This window comes from Camelus ferus, chromosome 6 (genome assembly GCF_009834535.1).
Source record: "Camelus ferus isolate YT-003-E chromosome 6, BCGSAC_Cfer_1.0, whole genome shotgun sequence".
Lineage (NCBI taxonomy): Eukaryota > Metazoa > Chordata > Mammalia > Artiodactyla > Camelidae > Camelus > Camelus ferus.
The window spans coordinates 70,303,771-70,321,363 of record NC_045701.1 but is presented as its reverse complement, the minus strand read 5'-3'; the positions used below and the strand labels follow the sequence as shown (position 1 = coordinate 70,321,363).

The 17,593-nt window shown below is 50.3% G+C and overlaps 1 protein-coding gene across 7 annotated transcripts in view; it reads left to right on the top strand.

Annotated features, from left to right (window-relative positions):
* Nucleotides 1–3,971: 3,971 nt before the first annotated feature.
* The window catches only part of RPS6KL1 (ribosomal protein S6 kinase like 1), a 23,093-nt gene continuing 9,471 nt past the window's right edge, over nt 3,972–17,593 (top strand). For all 7 annotated transcript variants that reach the window (XR_004320835.1, XR_004320832.1, XR_004320834.1 and 4 more), the window contains exons 1-8: nt 3,972–4,116; nt 5,528–5,812; nt 7,059–7,183; nt 8,133–8,225; nt 15,001–15,048; nt 15,427–15,559; nt 16,364–16,984; nt 17,392–17,481. Coding sequence is in view for 3 of the 7 variants with exons in the window: in XM_032482374.1 (XP_032338265.1) it covers nt 5,548–5,812; nt 7,059–7,183; nt 8,133–8,225; nt 15,001–15,048; nt 15,427–15,559; nt 16,364–16,984; nt 17,392–17,481 (1,375 nt within the window). In the remaining 4 variants the exon portion in view is untranslated. The remainder of the gene's footprint in view (nt 4,117–5,527; nt 5,813–7,058; nt 7,184–8,132; nt 8,226–15,000; nt 15,049–15,426; nt 15,560–16,363; nt 16,985–17,391; nt 17,482–17,593) is intronic.

Sequence of the window (17,593 nt, the reverse complement as noted above, 5' to 3'; positions counted from 1 at the left end):
AGTTCTGTGAAGAGTTTTTTTGGTATTTGATTAGGATTGCATTGAAGTTTCAAATTAATTTGGGGAGAATTGACATCTTTATGATGATAGTCATCCCATTATTGAAGACAATACATCGCTCCATTTTTTTTGTGACTTACAATACAATTTTATTCTTTTCTCCACTAAGGTCTTATATATTTCTAATTAGTTTATTCCTAAGTATTTCAAAGTTTTTGTTACTGTGACGAATAAGATTTTAAAATTATTATTACATTTTCCAATTGTTATTGTTGATAAATAGGAAAGCTCTTGATTTGTAAGTATTGATCTGGTGAACTCACCAGTTGTTGCTCTAGGTTTTCTAGGTAGATAATCATATTATCACAGATAAGGACAATTTGGCATCTTCCTTTCCCATCTTTAAACCTCTTCTTTGTGTTTAATTTCATATTGTGTTAGTTGTAACTTCCAGTATATTGTTGAAGAGTAGAGGCAGTGGTTCATTTCTGATTGCACTGGGGCATATCATTCAGGATAGGTCAAGATATGCTGCAATAACAAACAGTCCCCAAACCTAGTGACTTAATGCAATTAAAATGTATTTCTCACTTACACCTCATATTACACAACACAAGTCATGGGTCAGGGAGGAGTTCCTTAGTGTTGTTTCTCAGAGACTCAGGCCGATGGAGGCTCTTTTCCTCCATGGATTTGTGCTTCCCCAGTCACTACAGTAGGAGGAATTATGCCCTGGCTTTTGAAGCTTCCACCCTGAAGTGACTCATGTTCTGTCCACTAGCATTTCAAAACAAGCCCCATGGCCAAGACTAACTCCCAAAGAGGTAGGAAAGACATGCTGGGAAGACAACTGGACCGTGGGAATGCTTCTCATGCTCACCATTACACATGGTGTTTGCTCTAAGTTTCTGGTAGATAACCCTTTATCAAGTTTAGAAGTAAGTTCATGAGTTTGTTTAGAATTTGTTAAGTAAAGAGTTGGTCCTTATCATGAATGAGTGTTCAATTTTATCAACTGGTTTTATGTCCTCTGTTTGATGTGCGAATGTTCTTTTTCTCCCTTAATTAGTTAAGGCATTTATACATGCTGTTTCTCTGTCCAGAACATTCTCTTGCACCGCTCTCTACAAATACTTTTTCTAGTTAAGTCTTTCTCTTTCTTTACAGCTCATTCATTCATCCAGCAAATATGGATTGAGCGATGCTATGTGCCAGATGTTGTTCTGGGCACATGGGACACATCAGTGAGCAAAGCATAGAAAGGCCCTTGTCCATGTGGTTCTTACTCTGTGGGGAGGAAAGAAAAGAAGTATATTAGAGAAAAGGCTAATAGTCTTGAGTACAATGGGAAAGAAGCAGAGCAGGGTAAGGGAGAAAGGGAGGTGTATGGGGGAAGGTGTAGGTCTCTTGAAGAGGTGACAGCAGGGCAATGACTCAAAGTGGGGGCAGAGTTCACCAGGTAGGTATCCAGAGGCAGACTGTTCCAGGCAGAGGGCAGCTGTGGGGCAAGGCCCTGGGGTGGGAATTGCCATGTTTGTTCTAGAAGCAGCAAAGAAGCTCAGGTGGCTGGAGCTGAGTGAGTGAACTTGGCAGGAGATGAGCTGGAGAGATAGTGGAGAAGGGGGACCATGAGGGCCTTGGAGGCCATGGTAGGGACTTTGAGTTTTTCTTGGATTAAGGGGAGCCCTTGCAGAGTTTTGAGCAGAAGAGGGACAGAATCTGACTGCGCTTTGAAAGGATCCCCTCTGATGCAGTGTTGAGAACCACCTTTAGGATGGCCAGGATAGAAATAAGAAGACAGGAGGAATCTCCTACAGTAAATCAGGTATGAGATGAAGGTGCTCCAACAAGGTCATAGCAGTGGAGGTGGTGAGAAGTGCTCAGATCCTGGATATATTTTGAAGGAAAAAACATTATGGTATTCTAATGGATTGGATATGGAGTGCAAGAAAATAAAGAAGCCAGGATGGCTCCAAAACTTTTGGCCTGAGTGACTGGAAGGATGGAGCTGGAAGAGTGGAAGAGGCTTTAGGTGGCTAAGGTTTCAGGCAGGGGAGGATCAAGCATTCAGTTTTTTCTTTTTCATTATGATGATTTTTTAGTGAGATATAATTCACATGTCATAAAATTCACCTCTTTAAAATGTGAATTTGATGGTTTGTATATTTGTAAGTTATACAACCATCACAGTATCTAATTCCAGAACACTTGTTGACCTCCAAAAAGAAACCCATCCTCATTATCTACTCACCATCACCCCCCCTCCCTGGTATCTACTTTCTGTCTCTATGAATTTGCCTATTCTGGAAATTATATAGAGATGGAATCATACAGTGTGTGGCTTTTGTGTCTGACTTCTTTCACTCAACATAATGTTTTCAAGGATCTGGACTTGTTAAACTTGAGGTGTTTTATTAGACTGTTAAATAATTCTGGTAGAGAGATGAGGGCTAAGAGAAACAGAAGATATAAGATATTTGTAAATAGATATACAAGATCATCAACATATGGAAGAATACTACTTAAAATCATGAGACTAGTTGCAATCCTTCATCAAGAGAGTAAGGCCAGAGAGAAGGAAAGTGTCGCCTGGGACACACATGGAAGAGAAGCCATCAGAGGAAGCTGAGAAGGGGCTGCTGGTGAAGGAGGAGGTGACTGGTGAGAGTGTGGGTCCTGGAAGCCTGGGGAGAAAGTGCACGGAGACGAGGCTGTGATCACCTGGGTCAGATGCTCCTGAGAGTTCAAGTACAATGAGGACCAAGAAATCATCATTGGGTTTAGCAGTCAGGAGGTCATTGATAACTTCACCAAGAGCTATTTCAGAGAAATGGTGGGGAAGAAAACCTCACCAGAGTGAGTTGAAGAAAGAATGGGAGAAGAGAAACTGGGGACAGTAAGCATAGACATCTCTTTCAAGGAGTTCTTCTGCAAACCTGGGGTGGTAGATAGAGGGAGAAGTGAGGCCAAGAGTGTTTCTGTTTTGTTTTCAAGATGGGAGATCAGCTTGATGTTTGTATCAGATAGGAATGAATGATGCAGTAGGAGCCAAAATTTTATGATGTAGGAGAGAGAAGGGAGAATTGCTGGAGGAGGATCCTTGAGTAGGTGATGGGACAAGATTGATCCCAAGTGGAAGGCTGGCCTTTCGTGGGGGCACAGACATGTCACCTACAGAAAGAGGTGTGGAGATGATGTGTGGGTGCAAACCTGGCTGCTCCTACCCTGCTGCAGATAGCAAGTTTTCAAGGCAAGGAGGAAGCAGGGTCTCTAGCTGAGAGTGATGGGGGAGAAGGCATTGTGAGTCAGAAGCGAACAGAATGGTAAAGTATCTAGGGGAGAGCAAGGGCACTAAGGAAGGATAGTATGAGTCCAGGCAACATTAGGGTGCAGGTAGGTCTGTGTGCCCAGTTCAGATACCACTCCCTTGGGAAAGCCTTCTGACCTCCAGACTGGGTCACTTCCCTTGATGTAAGTCTCACGGCCTCTGTGAGTGCTTCCCTCTCACAACTCTGATCACAACTGGAATGAAATATCACCTGTTGTATAGTTCTTTAATCCCCGTATCCCTCGCTAGACTGTTCAGCCCCACGAAGACGTGAGCAGACACTGTCCACTCCGTCACTGTATCTCAGCACCTAGCTCCTCCTGCATGGTAGTCTCTCAAGACATAATATTTCAATAGTTGAATGAATGAATGAAACAATGAATGAGAAAAGTCCTGGAAGTGGCGCGTGTGCTTTTAGTCAGCCTAGATTTCTGAAGTAACTCCTCCTGCAACCCTCGGTGATTCGCCTCTCTCTCTGCTGCTCCTACCCCACCCCGATCCGATCCTCATCCGCATGCGGAGCCGCATCTTCTCCTCACCCCCTCCCGCAGCACTCCGTGTCGCTGGCACTGCGCCTTTAAGGGCCCGCAGAAATCGAGCCGGGCGCTGATTGGTGGTTTATTCTAATGGCTAGAGGATGAGCTCATCTGCAGCCAATCTGCAGACCCCCGCACCTGGCTGGAGGGCTGAAAGCAGCCGCAGGCGGCGCAAGGTCCCCTACGGGGGCGAAGGGGCGGTGGCGGCCGGGCTAGGTCTGGCCGCGCGGACCGAGCTCCTGGCTTGGGCAGGTACGGTGTTTGCCCGGCTCCTCCTCCACTCCCCCAACCCCCACCCCCAGGGGAGGATGCCCCCTCCACTCACTCCCCCAGCCCGCCTTCCTCGGCAGACCCTCGCGGGGCGGTGCACCTTGAGTGCCGAGGAATTGCGGACTGGACGTCGCTTTCTCGGTCTAGGCGCGACTAGGCAGCTCTGCCTGGGAGGACCCGGCCCGGCGGGTGGCCCCAGAAGCCGGACCCCTACTCGAGCTGCCCAGCCGGTCGGCCTTGGTGCCCCTGAGCATAGGCCTCTGAGCTGCCGGTGACTGGGCCCAGCGGGAAGGGTGCGGTTTCCCTCCTCCTCCTCCCTCCCTCCGCCTCCTGGCCGCATCCTGGCCTGGGTTCAGCTCCCCTCTGGCTTGGTGTGGGTTTTCCTGCCCGCCCTACTCCGCATCCTGTTCTCTCCTCTCTCTCTCCACAGAGGCAGAAATGGCCTGGGGTTGGCAGTTTGTGCACTGCCCCTTCCTAATGGGGCCTGAGAAAGCAAAGGTGCCAAGACTGCAGTGAGGGGCAAAGGCAGCTCTGCTGGCCTCTTACTGAGCCCTTTCCTTTTTTGCAGCTACTGCTCTTATCCCTTTGGTCACTTTTGCTGTCTGGTCCTTGGAGGCCACGTGGCCTTTTGCCTTCTCAGAGCCAGAGCAAGGAGCACAGAGCCATCCCCTCCCTAGGACTGGGTGGGCTCTGACCTCCTGACTCTAACTCCATCCAGAGTGGCACCAAATCTGCCATTCAGTCATTTCATTTGCCCACAGGCTTTAAAGCCAAACTCTTTGCCCAGCTCTTTGCCCAGCTCCTTGGAAGTCCTCACTCCCTGGTCACACTGACCTCAGGACCAAGGGAAATGAAATAAAGCAAGGGCAATCCATCCTGTTCCAGGAGATGCTACGGGGCCGAATCTGAACTCAAGGATAAGTGAGATTCCCATAGGAGGAGCAGGGAGAGGGAAACCAGCAGGATGGAGGAAACAGTATGAGGAATGGCCCTTGGGCCCCAGGCCCCCGCTTCGACTTCAGAGTGTGTGACCTCCATGTGTTTACCATGTAATAGACACCAGGTTTGCTCCACAGTGGCTCTTTGAAGGCAGCTTTGAATCATGAGTATCTTCAGCCCTCTCCAGTGCTCAATACATACTAGGTGCTCAAGAAATACTTGCTGAACTGAGTTTGAATTGAAAGGAAAACAGAGCCCAAAGCATGATATTATCCTATTATCACCACACTTAAGAAAGATCTGACTCAGTGAAGGGATAGTACCCACATTAGCTCTGATCCCTCTACCTCGTGGAGGTGAATATTAGTCTCCCCAATATTCAGTGGAGGAAACCAGGGTGCAGATGGGGTGTTGCTCCCAGCTGGGTTCTCCCTAATGCAAATGCTCATTCCAGGTCCCAGCCACAGGGCAGCCATGAGCCTGGTAGCCTGCGAGGGCCACCCTGGCCCTCGCTTGGAGCCCGAACCCTGCTCACGAGCACGTTCCCAGGCCCGAGTGTACCTGGAACAGATTTGCAACCGAGTGGCTCCAGGGGGCCCTGATGTGACCAAGCGCGACTACCTGGTGGATGCAGCCACACAAATCCGGCTGGCCCTGGAGCGTGATATCAGTGAGGACTACGAGGCAGCTTTCAACCACTACCAGAACGGTGTGGACGTTCTGCTCCGAGGCGTGCACGGTGAGGCTGGGGCTGGGCAGGGTTGGAGGCTGATGGGGAAGGGCCAGCGCAGGGCCCATCTGTGCTGGGTGAGCAGAACTCTGTGCTGGCCCAGCAGGACCTCTGTGAAGGACAATAATAATGGCTAGCAATTATCTAACAGTTCCTATACACCAGGCACTGGTCTAAGGGCTTTACCTGTCTTAACTCATTTGAGCTCCGCAGTAATGGAAACCACTGTATATGTTCTTGCATGCACTTCCAAGTATGTAAGAATTATTTTTATTCCTATTTTCCAGATGAGGAAACTGAGATATAGGACAGTTAAATAGCTTGCTTAAGACTCCACAGCTATCAAGTGGCAAAGCTGGGGTTTGAACGGTTTTGGCTCCAGAAGCTTTGTGCTTGGCCCCCTCTTGCCTGCTCCTGGAGCCAAGCTGGGGTCTGTCCCTCTAGGGGCTTGCATTCTGATGGGGGGAGATGGATGAGTTGATGATGGACAATTACAGTCCCAAGTAGGAAAACAGTGAGGAGGAAGTAGAGGGAGGGAAAAGGGAAACAGGCCAGGCTAGGCTGGCAGAGGACATTTTATAGAAGCCAAAACCTTAATGTGAGCACTGAAGAATAAGTGTGTTTTCCAGCTGAGGGGCTGGGTAGGGCTCTAGAGAGAGAATGGCAAGTCCTGGAGGTGAGAGGGGAGGCCTGCTCAGGGCACAGTGAGGCATTTCCAGGTTGGGGGAGAAGCCAGTTGGAGACCCCTGAGGGCCTTGGTGACCAGGCTGGGGGTAGGAGTCAGGCTCCAATTCACGACTCCTATCCTCCCGCTGATAAGACCTCTCAACACCTGGGCTTCAAGCATGTTCAGTGAATTCCTTCACCCTCCAATCCTGATCCCCATTCCAGTCTCTTTCACACTGGGCATCAGAGATAAAGGAAGGAGTGCTCTCTGGAGCTTCTGTCTCCTCCACTGAAAAACGGACATGGAAATCCCCACTCTGGCCCTTCCCAGGGTGTGATGGTGGCCAGCGAGGTGGTAGGTGCCAACTATAAAGTGCTGTAGGCTGAGGGGCAACCGTGATTCCCAACCTCGCCCACCACCTTCCTTCCTCCACTTAAAGAAGGACCCAAGAACAGATGTAGGGTCAGAATCCACTGACCAGCCTCAGAAATAGGCACTCCCTCCGGTGGAGGGCAGAGGGCAGGCAATGGGATCCCAAACCCCAGCCTCCTCCCAAGGGTGGGTCCTGGTGACCTCTTCTCCCCACAGTCGATCCCAACAAGGAGAGATGCGAGGCTGTAAAGCTGAAAATTAACAAGTACCTGCGGCGGGCAGAAGAGATCTTTAATTGCCACCTGCAGAGGACGCTGGGCAGTGGAGCCAGTCCTGGCACGGTGAGGAGACCCCAAAGGCCTGAGGGCTCGGAGGGAGATGAGACGTGACACCTCACTGGCCAGAGAGCTGTCACCTACCCTCCTGGGTGGCAGGGTGGATGGTGGAGAGCGCAGGTCAGCTGGGGTGTGTGCCAGGACTGCCCTCCTCCTTCTGGCTTCCTCTCTCTCCCACACCTTCCATAGTTCATTCATTTTCAAACACTTCTGAATCATCTCCAGTCCAGTTTCACGCCCTCACAGAATACACACACGTACACACACACACACACCTCCCCACCGTCATACACGTGCTCGCCTATGTGCACACCCAGCCTCCCAGATCTGTTTATGTTTGGATGGACTGCAGTGAGAATTTGGAGCAGACACAAACACCCACATGCACACACACACCTGAATACGTGCATATACAAATGTGCACAAATCCTCTCTGCATACAGCTTTTCCTAGCCCAGTAGATACTCAGAGGGTTGAAGATGCATGCACACTTCTCATGCCTACAGGCCTGCACAGACACACACACCAGCCCCATCTAGGCTCACTGCAGCTTGTAAGCTGATTCCCTCAAAGCAGGTGCCTGGGCTGCACGCATGCCTTGGTCTTCAAGGCATGCTTCCTGAGACCTACATGTTCCCAGGTTATGTTCCCATGCCTGGGAGCATCTGCCTCCTGTGGGTGGGGCTTTTGAGAGGGGGCATCTGAAGCCCTGAGAACTCCCTGGGCCTGGGAGGAAGGCTGGGTGGGGGCTGAGCTGAGAGTGTGGTCTGGCCACCTGGATGAGTGCACGTCCCCACTAGTCAAGGCCAGCTCCTCCGCTCAGTCTGTCCCTGTGAGGTGGGGTCTGTCTATGCCTGGTCCTGCCCTCTGTGGCCACTGCTCTCCCCTGGAGAGAAGGGGCAGCTGAGGAAGACTTGCCCTGAGGTGGCTGCGTGGCTGTCTCCTGCCTCCACAGGGTTTCAGCAGCCTGAGGCTCCGGCCCATCCGCACACTGAGTTCAGCCCTGGAGCAGCTGAGGGGCTGCAGGGTGGTCGGAGTCATCGAGAAGGTAAGTGACCGATGCCCAAGGCGTGGGAAGAGATGGTGTGTGTGATTGTTGGTGGGGGAGGTGACAGGTGGGGAGACAATGCAGCCATCCTGGCTCCTCCAGAGGGCATTGCAAAGGGGTCAGAGGGTCCAAGGGAAGGAGAGTAGCTGTGTCCAGTTGTTTCCCCCACCCCCTTCTCTGCCCCAGGAAAGGAAAATGTGAGAAACAAGCAGAGGCAAATAGCTCCTCTCCCTAGCCCTCCGGCTCAGACACGGAAAGCTGCTCCCTCAGAGATTCATGACAGAAGCCACAGGAGAAGCTATGGCCAGGGCACCCAGCCAGCCTGCACTGCCCGACTCACTCTCACTTCCCACTTCCCACAGGCCCTGCCCCGCACTCGCTCTGCACCCCCTCTGCACCCCAGGGCTGCAGCCACGGGTCTCCCCACTAAGCACAGCCCAGAAGTTCCTGTGGCGGAACGTGATCATCTCCAGAAGCCTGCCCTGCTGAGGGTCCAGGGTGACCAGTGGCTTGCCCAGGGCCTTGGCAGCTCTGCCCTTTCTCTCCTGGCATCCACCCTCCCCCTCACGCATCCTGACCCCATCTAGGATCTTTTCCCTTAAGTCAGGGCACACAGAAAGATAGGAGCTGACAGCCCAACTTATCCCTGGGACACTCATTGGAAGGACAGGCGGTTGGTTGGGTCAAATGAGATTTGAGCCAATATTTGATTGCCCTCTGCCCCAACCCAGGGATACCCAGGTATTTGCTGAAGTGGTTTTTCCTCAAACTGGCGGTTTATCAGAATCACCTGGAGAGAGCTTCCTAAAATTATGGCTACCTGGGCCCCATCCCAAACCCATCGAGTCAGAATTTCTAGGGTTGGTCCCAGGCATCTGTAATTTAAAACACTCATGGGGGATTTGGATGGGTCTGGGAACGTGCAGAGAAAAGGAGACCAGTGTGTGCTCCCCCACACGCCAAGGATGAGGTCCTGGCTGGGCTGGCGCCACGTGGCCACAGGCAAGCCCTTTCCCTCAGGGCGCTGGTTTCCTCATCTGTAAGTGGGGTAAGGATCTTCCCCCACCCTCTGGGATGATGTGGGAACTAAAGTGAAACAATTTTTGGGAAAGGCCTGGCACACAGTAGAGCGTTTGATACGAATTTGATGGCTGTGAGAGTTAATGACAGGAGCAGGTCGAAGGCGAGTAGGCTTCCCGTCTCCCCAGCCTTGCTCCAGCTGCTGCTCCCAGGTCCCTGGAACTGGCCCCAGTCTGATAGCCAAGACCCAGCCAGCTTCTATCTGTCCGGCCCTTCCCTCCCACAGCACAAGTCCATGTAGCTTGGCTGCTTCCATGGGCAGGCGAAGGAGGTGACAGCCACCATTGTTTCCCCGTGTGGGATCCCACTGAACCGTAGTTGTTATGGAGAGAGGGGTTCTGGGTCAAAAAAGTTTGGGAAACAGTGAGTTAAAGTTACATTACCTCATTTTTTTTTAGATTATAGGAATTTTTACGCTTTTAGGATGCAAATGTACACAGCAAGTCTCCAAGAGGGAGGTCTAGGACAGAATTCCCCGAATTTGGATTTGTTTAACCCCAGGACACGCATGTGCAAAACATTTTTGGAATCCCATATTCTGAGGTCTGTGCGCATGGGAAGTGCAACTTCAGGCCAAGACCAACCGTTCTGTCTTCTCTTTCCTTTTTTACACTTTCTTGGACACTCAATTTACCTACTCCACCTCCCTCCTGAAATCCCACTTCCTTTGCCTGTCTCACTCCCAAGCCAGGAACACCAATCTCCCCAAATTAGGAGAGTTGTTAGGGCCACTGGGCCCAAGTCCCTAAAACTAGGTCTGGATGGATATCACCGTGTTCCATTACAGAGCTCTGCCCAGGCAGATCCAGGCGGGCGGGATGGCAGTGCCAGCCTGCAGCAGCCTGCAGACCCGGGAGGAGCAAGGGCCCGCTCAGGAAGCCTTGTGCCCCGAGAGATGCCCCATTGTGAGGGTTAGAGGGCCTGAGGAGTGGGGGTCTCTCTAGACTGAAGAGATACTGGCAGGGGTAGGGGGTGGCAGGGAACAGCGAGGTGGGTGGGTCAGGAACTTGCCAGGCAGCTGGCTGGGCTGCCAGGGTCTGCTCTTAGGGGGCCTTGGGAGACAACACTGCCTATTTGCTGAGCTTCATCCAGGAGTTGGGCCTTGAGTCAGGGATGGGGAAGAAAGAGAAGGCCAGCCAAGTAACTTCTTATTTTTTTGGCTCAAACACAGGGGTGTTTTTTTAAAATTATTATTAGTTATCAGCATTTAAAATTTGGCAGGTTTCATGGAGAAGTCCAGATTTTCTGCTTCTGCTGGAAAATCAGAAGATCTGGAAATGCTGGCTCACGTACCTGAGTGTCAGTGGGAGCAGAGGAGGGGCTGCCCGCTTGAATGGGGCACCAGCCCTCCGTCTGCCCCTCTCCGTCCTGCACTGGCTCACATGCTTGGCTCCTGAGGGCCTTGGTGCTTGAGAACCTATTTGAACCTTTTGGATTTGTTTGCTAAAGGAGAGATTCCTCCTGGCCTTTGATACTTTGGGCATTTTAAAAGGAAGTGCTAATGTGTTTCACCAAAGCTTTAATTGTCCCAAGAACTCAGTGGGTTTTATTTTTTAAAAAGAGATTTCCACTTTTAAAAAGATGAGAGCATGTACTGAGAACTGCCTTCCACCTTCCCCGTAGCAGTACTTACCTGATATTTGTTAAGGCCCGGTCTTTTTTTTTTTTAAGGGTATTGTTTAAATGTATTTATTTATTTTTACTGAAGTTTGGTTGATTTACAATGTTGTGTTTAGTTTCTGGTGTACAGCATAGTGATTCAGTTATACATATATATTTACATTCTTTTTCGTATACTTTTTCATTATAGGTTATTACAAGATATTGAATGTAGTTCCCTGTGCTATACATTAGGACCTTGTTGTTTATCTATTTCATATACAGTAGTTTATGTCTGCTAATCCCAAACTCCTAATTTATTCCCAACTTTCTCTTTTGGTAACCTTAAATTGTTTTCTATGTCTGTGAGTCTCTTTCTGTTTTATAAATAAGTTCATTTGTATCATTTTTTTTAGATTCCACATATAAGTGATATCATCTGATATTTGTCTTTGACTTATTTCATTTAGTATGATCATTCTCTAGGTTGATCCATGTTGCTGCAAATGGCACTATTTCACTTTTATGGCTGAGTAGTATTCCTGTGTGTGTGTGTGTGTGTACCACATCTTTATCCAGTCTTCTGTCAATGGACATTTAGGTTGGTTTCATGTATTGGATATTGTACATAGTGCTGCTATGAACATTGAGTATCTTTTTGAATTAGAGTTCCCTCTGGATATATATATGCCCAGGAGTAGGATTGCTGGATCATATGGTCACCCTATTTTTAGTTTTTTGAGAAATCTCCATACAATTTTCCACAGTGTCTGCACCAAACTACATTCCCACCACCAGTGTAGGAGGGTTCCCTTTTCTCCATGCCCTCTCCAGCATTTATCGTTCTTGGACTTTTGAATGATGACCATTCTGACTGGTGTGAGGTGATCCTCATTATAGTTTTGATTTGCATTTCTCTGATAATTAGTGATATTGAGCATTTTTTCATGTGCCTATTGGCCATCTGTATGTCTTCATTGGAGAAATGTTTATTTAGGTCTTCTCATTTTTTTGGTTGTGTTTTTTGTTTTTGTTGTTGTTATTGAGTTGTATGAGCTCTTTGTATATCCTGGAAATTAAGCCCTTGTTGGTCACATCATTTGCAAATATCTTTCCCCAGTCTGTAGGTTGTCTTTTCGTTTTGTTTATGTTTTCCTGTGCTGTGCAAAAGCTTATAAGCTTGATTAGGTACCATTTGTTAATTTTTGCTTGTATTTGTTTTGCCTTGGTAGACTGATCTAGGAAAACATTGTCATGATTTATGTCAGAGAATGTTTTGCCTGTGTTCTCTTCTAGGAGATTTATGGTGTCTTATCTTGTGTTTAAGTCTTTAAAGCCATTTGAGTTTATTTTTGTGTATGGTGTGAGGGAGTGTTCTAACTTCATTGATTTACATGTGACTGTCCAGCTTTCCCAACACCACTTGCTGAAAAGGCTGTCTTTTCTCCATTGTATATTCTTAGCTCCTTTGTTGAAGATTAATTGACCATAGGTGTGTGGGTTTATTTCTGGGCTCTCTGTTCTGTTCCATTGATCCATATGTCTATTTTTGTGTCATAAGTCCTGTTCTTGTTTGCAAAGCTGTTGTATTAAACCTGCTCTGGAAAAAAAAAAAAGCATTATACTGTGCAGTCCGATACCGTAGTCACTAGCCACATAAGACTATTTAAATGAAGTTTTCTGTTTCTCAGTGGCACCGGCCACATTTCACGGGTTTAATAGCCACATGTGGCTAATGGCTTCTGTATTGGACAGCACAGATATATATATATAATATTTCCATCATGGCAGAAAACTCTACTGGACAATGTTGCATTTTAATCATTGCCTTACAGTAAAACCCAGAGAATGAAACTGAGGTTCATAGAGTTTAAGTGACAAGCTAGTGCTCTGTCCCTCATAGCACAGAGCAAAAGAGAAAGGGGATTTTTTGTTTGCTTAGTTTAATGGGAAAATGCCCCCTCTGCTACCCTTTTGAAACATGATGAAAGAGAAAGGAGTTTAAAAAAAAAATTCCCATCATCCTACCTAACTCCAAGATAATCACTGTTAATGATTTAGTCCAATTCTTTCTTGATAGGTGTGTGTGTGTATATATATATTTATATATATTTTTTTTCTTTTCTTTTCTTTTCTTTTCAACACACTTGTTTCAATGTACTGATCAAGTTTCATTTTCTGGCTTCCCCGATCCTCACTTCTGGTTTTTTGTATTCTGTAAATGAGAAGCCTTGCCCAGGACAAGGTGGTGGGGAATCCCACTTGGCAAGAGACAGTGGGGAATTATCCGGGGTGTCAGGACTTGTGGGAATCTGTGTTATCCTAAATGACCTCAGGGCTTTCTTCCTCTCTTTTTCAAACATTGCACAAATTTGGCCAAGTTCCTGGGGCCAGGCTGGGCTCTGTCCCTGGCTGTTGGAGGAGAGACCTCTGGTGGTCAAAAGGGATGCCTCACTCCTGCAGCAGACTCCATGCTCAACTAGTCCACCATCTTCATTACCCGGATGGCAGGGAAACTGAGGCCAGAGGGAAGGCATGTGTCAGGTCACCTATTTTGTGGCCCTATTTTCAGTTAAGTCCCCAGGACTACAGGATCAGCCTGTCTGGATTCAAATCCTGGCTTTACCACATTTTAGCAGGGGGACCATAGGCAACATAACCTCTCTGAACCTCAATTTATCAGTAAAATGGGTCACTAGTAGTACTCACCTGGTAGGGCTGTAGGAGTAAAATTGCATAATCTATATAAAGCTCTTAGCATGATACGTGCTAGACAGCCAATGTGGGTTTTGCCTATGATGGTGTTCATAGTCATCACTATCGACTGTTGAGAGCATGTAATGGGGCAGGCACAGACTGCTGCCATATGTGAGTTGTCTGCTTCAGTAGGGTCCTAATGACCTTCTGAAGGAGGTTCTGCTATGACCCATTTTGCAGTTAAGGAGAAAAACGTTCAGAGCAGCCATATGACTTGGCAAATGTGATAACTGACATTTCCACACCTTCCCATTCACAAAGGGCCTTCCCATGTGTGGCCTCAACAAACCAGTGGTAATAGAGGGTGGGCATTTGCAATTCCCGTTTGGTAGATGAGCAAATCACTTCACTCACTTGAGATCTAAACCCCAATCCTAGGCTGCAGGCTTCATCATTGCCCAGTGGCCTGGCCTCAGGGTCTGGCTCCCACCTGCTACCATGGGGAATATGTAAAAGGCTGGCTGATGGGTTGAGAAGTCTCAACACCAAGATGCTGGTCTTGACCCCACATGCCCCTCATCTGGGCCAAATCTTCTGCCTTCCAGCCCTGACATGCCTGGCATGTCTGGTACTTTCTCTCCTATGGCTGGGGTCCATCCCTGCCCTCAACAGAGATGAATCTAGGGCCAAACTCCAACAAGGCTCTGACCCAGAGATTGGCAGACTGCTGTCTCCAAGTGAAACCAACAGGAGAAGGAGTGGCTGCTCTCCCAAGACAGCCTCCAGGAGAGCAACACTATTTAAAAGAAGAGATTTGGGGCAGGGGATGAGATTTGAAGGCACATGCCAAGCTCACATGGTCCTGGACACAACTGGGCTCCTAGGTGACCTGGGGCCACACTCTCAGAGCCTCAGCTTCTTCACCTGTAAAATAAGAGATCAGAGAAGGTGACTGGCTCTGAGGTCCCTTCCAGCTGTGACTCCCCCAGACCCTGCAGGATGGACCACCACCACACGTATGGGAAGCACCTACTATCTCCACTTGCTGTGCAGGGTTCTGGGAGTTCAGAGCTGGACAGTGTGGTCCCTGCCCTCATGGAGCTCACAGTCCAATGGGAGACAGGGAATTAGAACAGTGTGATAGGGGTCCCACATCATCAACCTGAGGATTGGAAAGGCTTCCTGGAGGAGGTGGCCTGTGAGCTAAGAGCTGCAGGTCTAATAAAAGATGAACAGGACAGGATCAAGGTTAGCTTGGCGGTGGGAGGCATACTGTGCACCACCAAAGCCTGCCCTCCCTGCCCAGCTTTGGTGGAGGACCCTGGGGGGCTAGGGCTGGGGATGTGGAGCCCTGGGGAACTAGCATGTGCCATGACCACTGCCTCCTGGACCTTGACAGGTGCAGCTAGTCCAGGACCCAGCGACTGGAGGGACCTTCGTGGTGAAGGCAGGTGGCGCCCAACTCCCTGCCATTCTCCATTCCCCTTGGGACTTTCTCAGAGCTCTTGGAAACCTCTACCCTGTGGGGAACCCCTACCCAGAACCTGCATCTGAAGCCCACCCTCCCTCCAAATCCATCAGCTGCTTGTTCTGCCCCTGAGCATGTACTTGGCCTTCCCCCTTCCCTCCCCCCACCCCCTCCTCCCACACCGAGTCTGCCTCACCCTTGGCCTGCGGGGAGGACCTGCCTTCCATGGTGGAAAGAGGGTAGAGGGCCAGGTCAAGGACTGGGGGGAGGCAGCTGCTCCTCATCCGGTTGCCCCTAAAGAGCGGAGCAGCCTCTGGCCAGTCCCCACCTGACTTGTCTGCCCTGCCCTCTCCCCAGAGCCTGTCCAGGTGCCCTGTGGCGAGCCGGGAGCGGCTGACCATCATCCCGCATGGCGTCCCCTACATGACCAAGCTGCTGCGGTATTTTGTGAGCGAGGACTCCATCTTCCTGCACCTGGAGCATGTGCAAGGTAAGGCAGCCCAAGGGACACCTGTCAGCTCCTCAGGCCTTTGGGATATTGTCTTGTCTCATCTTCTTAAAATGCCAAGGCCAGATGCGCAGCAGAGACCAGGGGACCCAGCCTTTCTGGAGGACGAGGGAGGACAAGGCTGTTGTGGGTCTTTGTGTGGTGCCAGAGGGCGGGGGACATCATGGGAGGATGTTCACATTTTGGGTGAGTGAGAGGGCGAGTGAGAGGGCACTTATACAGATGTCCCCTTTGTCACCCCTCCTCCTGTCTTGGCTCTTTTCACTTTTCTAGTCTGTGCCCACCCCTCGGAGTGGCCACATGGGATGGTGGTGCTGAAGCTGTAAGGACAGGAACTGGGTCACTTAGCAGCTATTAATTGATCACCTATGATTTTTTTTTTTAATGATGTACACCTCCCTGGGTCACTGCATACATCATCATGGGTCCATGCCTGGTCTTTTATTTTACTTACTTAAATTTCATTACACTTTTCTCCCTAAAAAAAAAAATTGTAATGAACACTGGTGAACCCACCACCCAGACTAAGGACATTAACAATAATTTATACCTCCTTAGGGGTTAAGCACCTGTTTTGTGCCAGGTTGTGAGGCTGGGTCCCCTTTAGATGAGCCAGGAGGAGGAGAGGAGAGGGCATTCTAGGCTGAGGGAAGGAGGAACCAGAATGAGGACTTGGAAAGTGGAGCGTCCATGCCCAAGACAGACAGAGGCACCGGACAGGGACCTGGTGTCCACATTCTTTTTCTCCCCTGTCCCCATGCTTGCTGCTCCTGCTGCACGGCCCAGGAGGCACTCTCTGGTCCCACCTGCTCTCCCAGCTGCACCCCCAGCAGTCTGGGACTAGCTCTGGCTCCAGCCTGGAGAGGATGAAAGCTCAGCTCAACTCCCGCCTCAGCCTCCAGACCCCAGTGCGGACCCCAGTGCGGTTCCCCCAGGGCCACACCCGCCGGCAGGACGGAATCCCCCCGAAGCCTTCACGGACTTCTCAGAGCCTCACCCCAGCCTGGGGGCCTGCATCCCTCAGACCCCAGAGAGAGGCTGAAGGTGAACTCTCAGCCAGGACCAGCCCTTCCCATTCCTCAGACCTTCCAAGGGCTCCAAGTGGCCACCTGCACCCCCAAGCCAGGAGGGGACCTGGCCAAAGCTCGGACACAGGGTCCGCTTGGGGGATCCCTTGGGTTCGCGCAGGGGCTGGCCGGGTGCTGGGGGGTTGTGGCCGAGGCAGAGGTGAGAGCCGCCCCTCGGCTGATGGGGCCAGCCCAGTGTCCAGAGGTGGCGCCTGGAGCGTGAGGGAAGAGCAGGTGAAGCAGTGGGCGGCTGAGACACTGGTGGCACTGGAGGCGCTGCACGAGCAGGGGGTGCTGTGCCGGGACCTCAATCCCCGGAACCTACTCCTGGACCAGGCAGGTAGGAGCCCTGGGCCTGCGGGGGAGGAGGGGTCGCCTTCATGCCACCCCACCCCTCAGGTGGGAGGCCCCTGAGCTTCAAGACAGAGAATGAGTTTCCCAAAGTCAAGCAGAGGCAGGGGTTATCTGCTTCTTCCCCTGCCTCCCCCCAGCCTTTTCAGGAAGGACTCTACCGAGTCTGGCTGGCCAAGGTTGAGCTTGGGAAACAAACCCCTTCCCCTCATGAGTTCACAGGGCCTGAGGCGGGGGCGCATGCCCCTAGGGAGGCTCAGCCCAGCACGGCCGCTGGCCTGCCTTGTGGCTGTTGGGAGAAGTGCCGGAGTCCCCCGTCCCATGCCAGCAGATCAGAGATGACTAATTTCAAGTTTTGTCCCCTCTTATCCCTCCCTGTACACACTGGATGACAAGGTCACATCCGACTCACGTATTTTGGCCAGTGGTCAGAGGTGGAGCCCCAGTGCTGCAGGGAGGCCCTCGACAACCTCTACAGTGCCCCAGGCAAGAAGGGAGCTGGGTGGGAGGGCAGACCTTGGGTGTCTTTGTGTGGGTTGAGCTGGGGAACTGAGGATGATGAGGAAATGGGCCGTATCTGGGTAAGATGAGTAGAGGG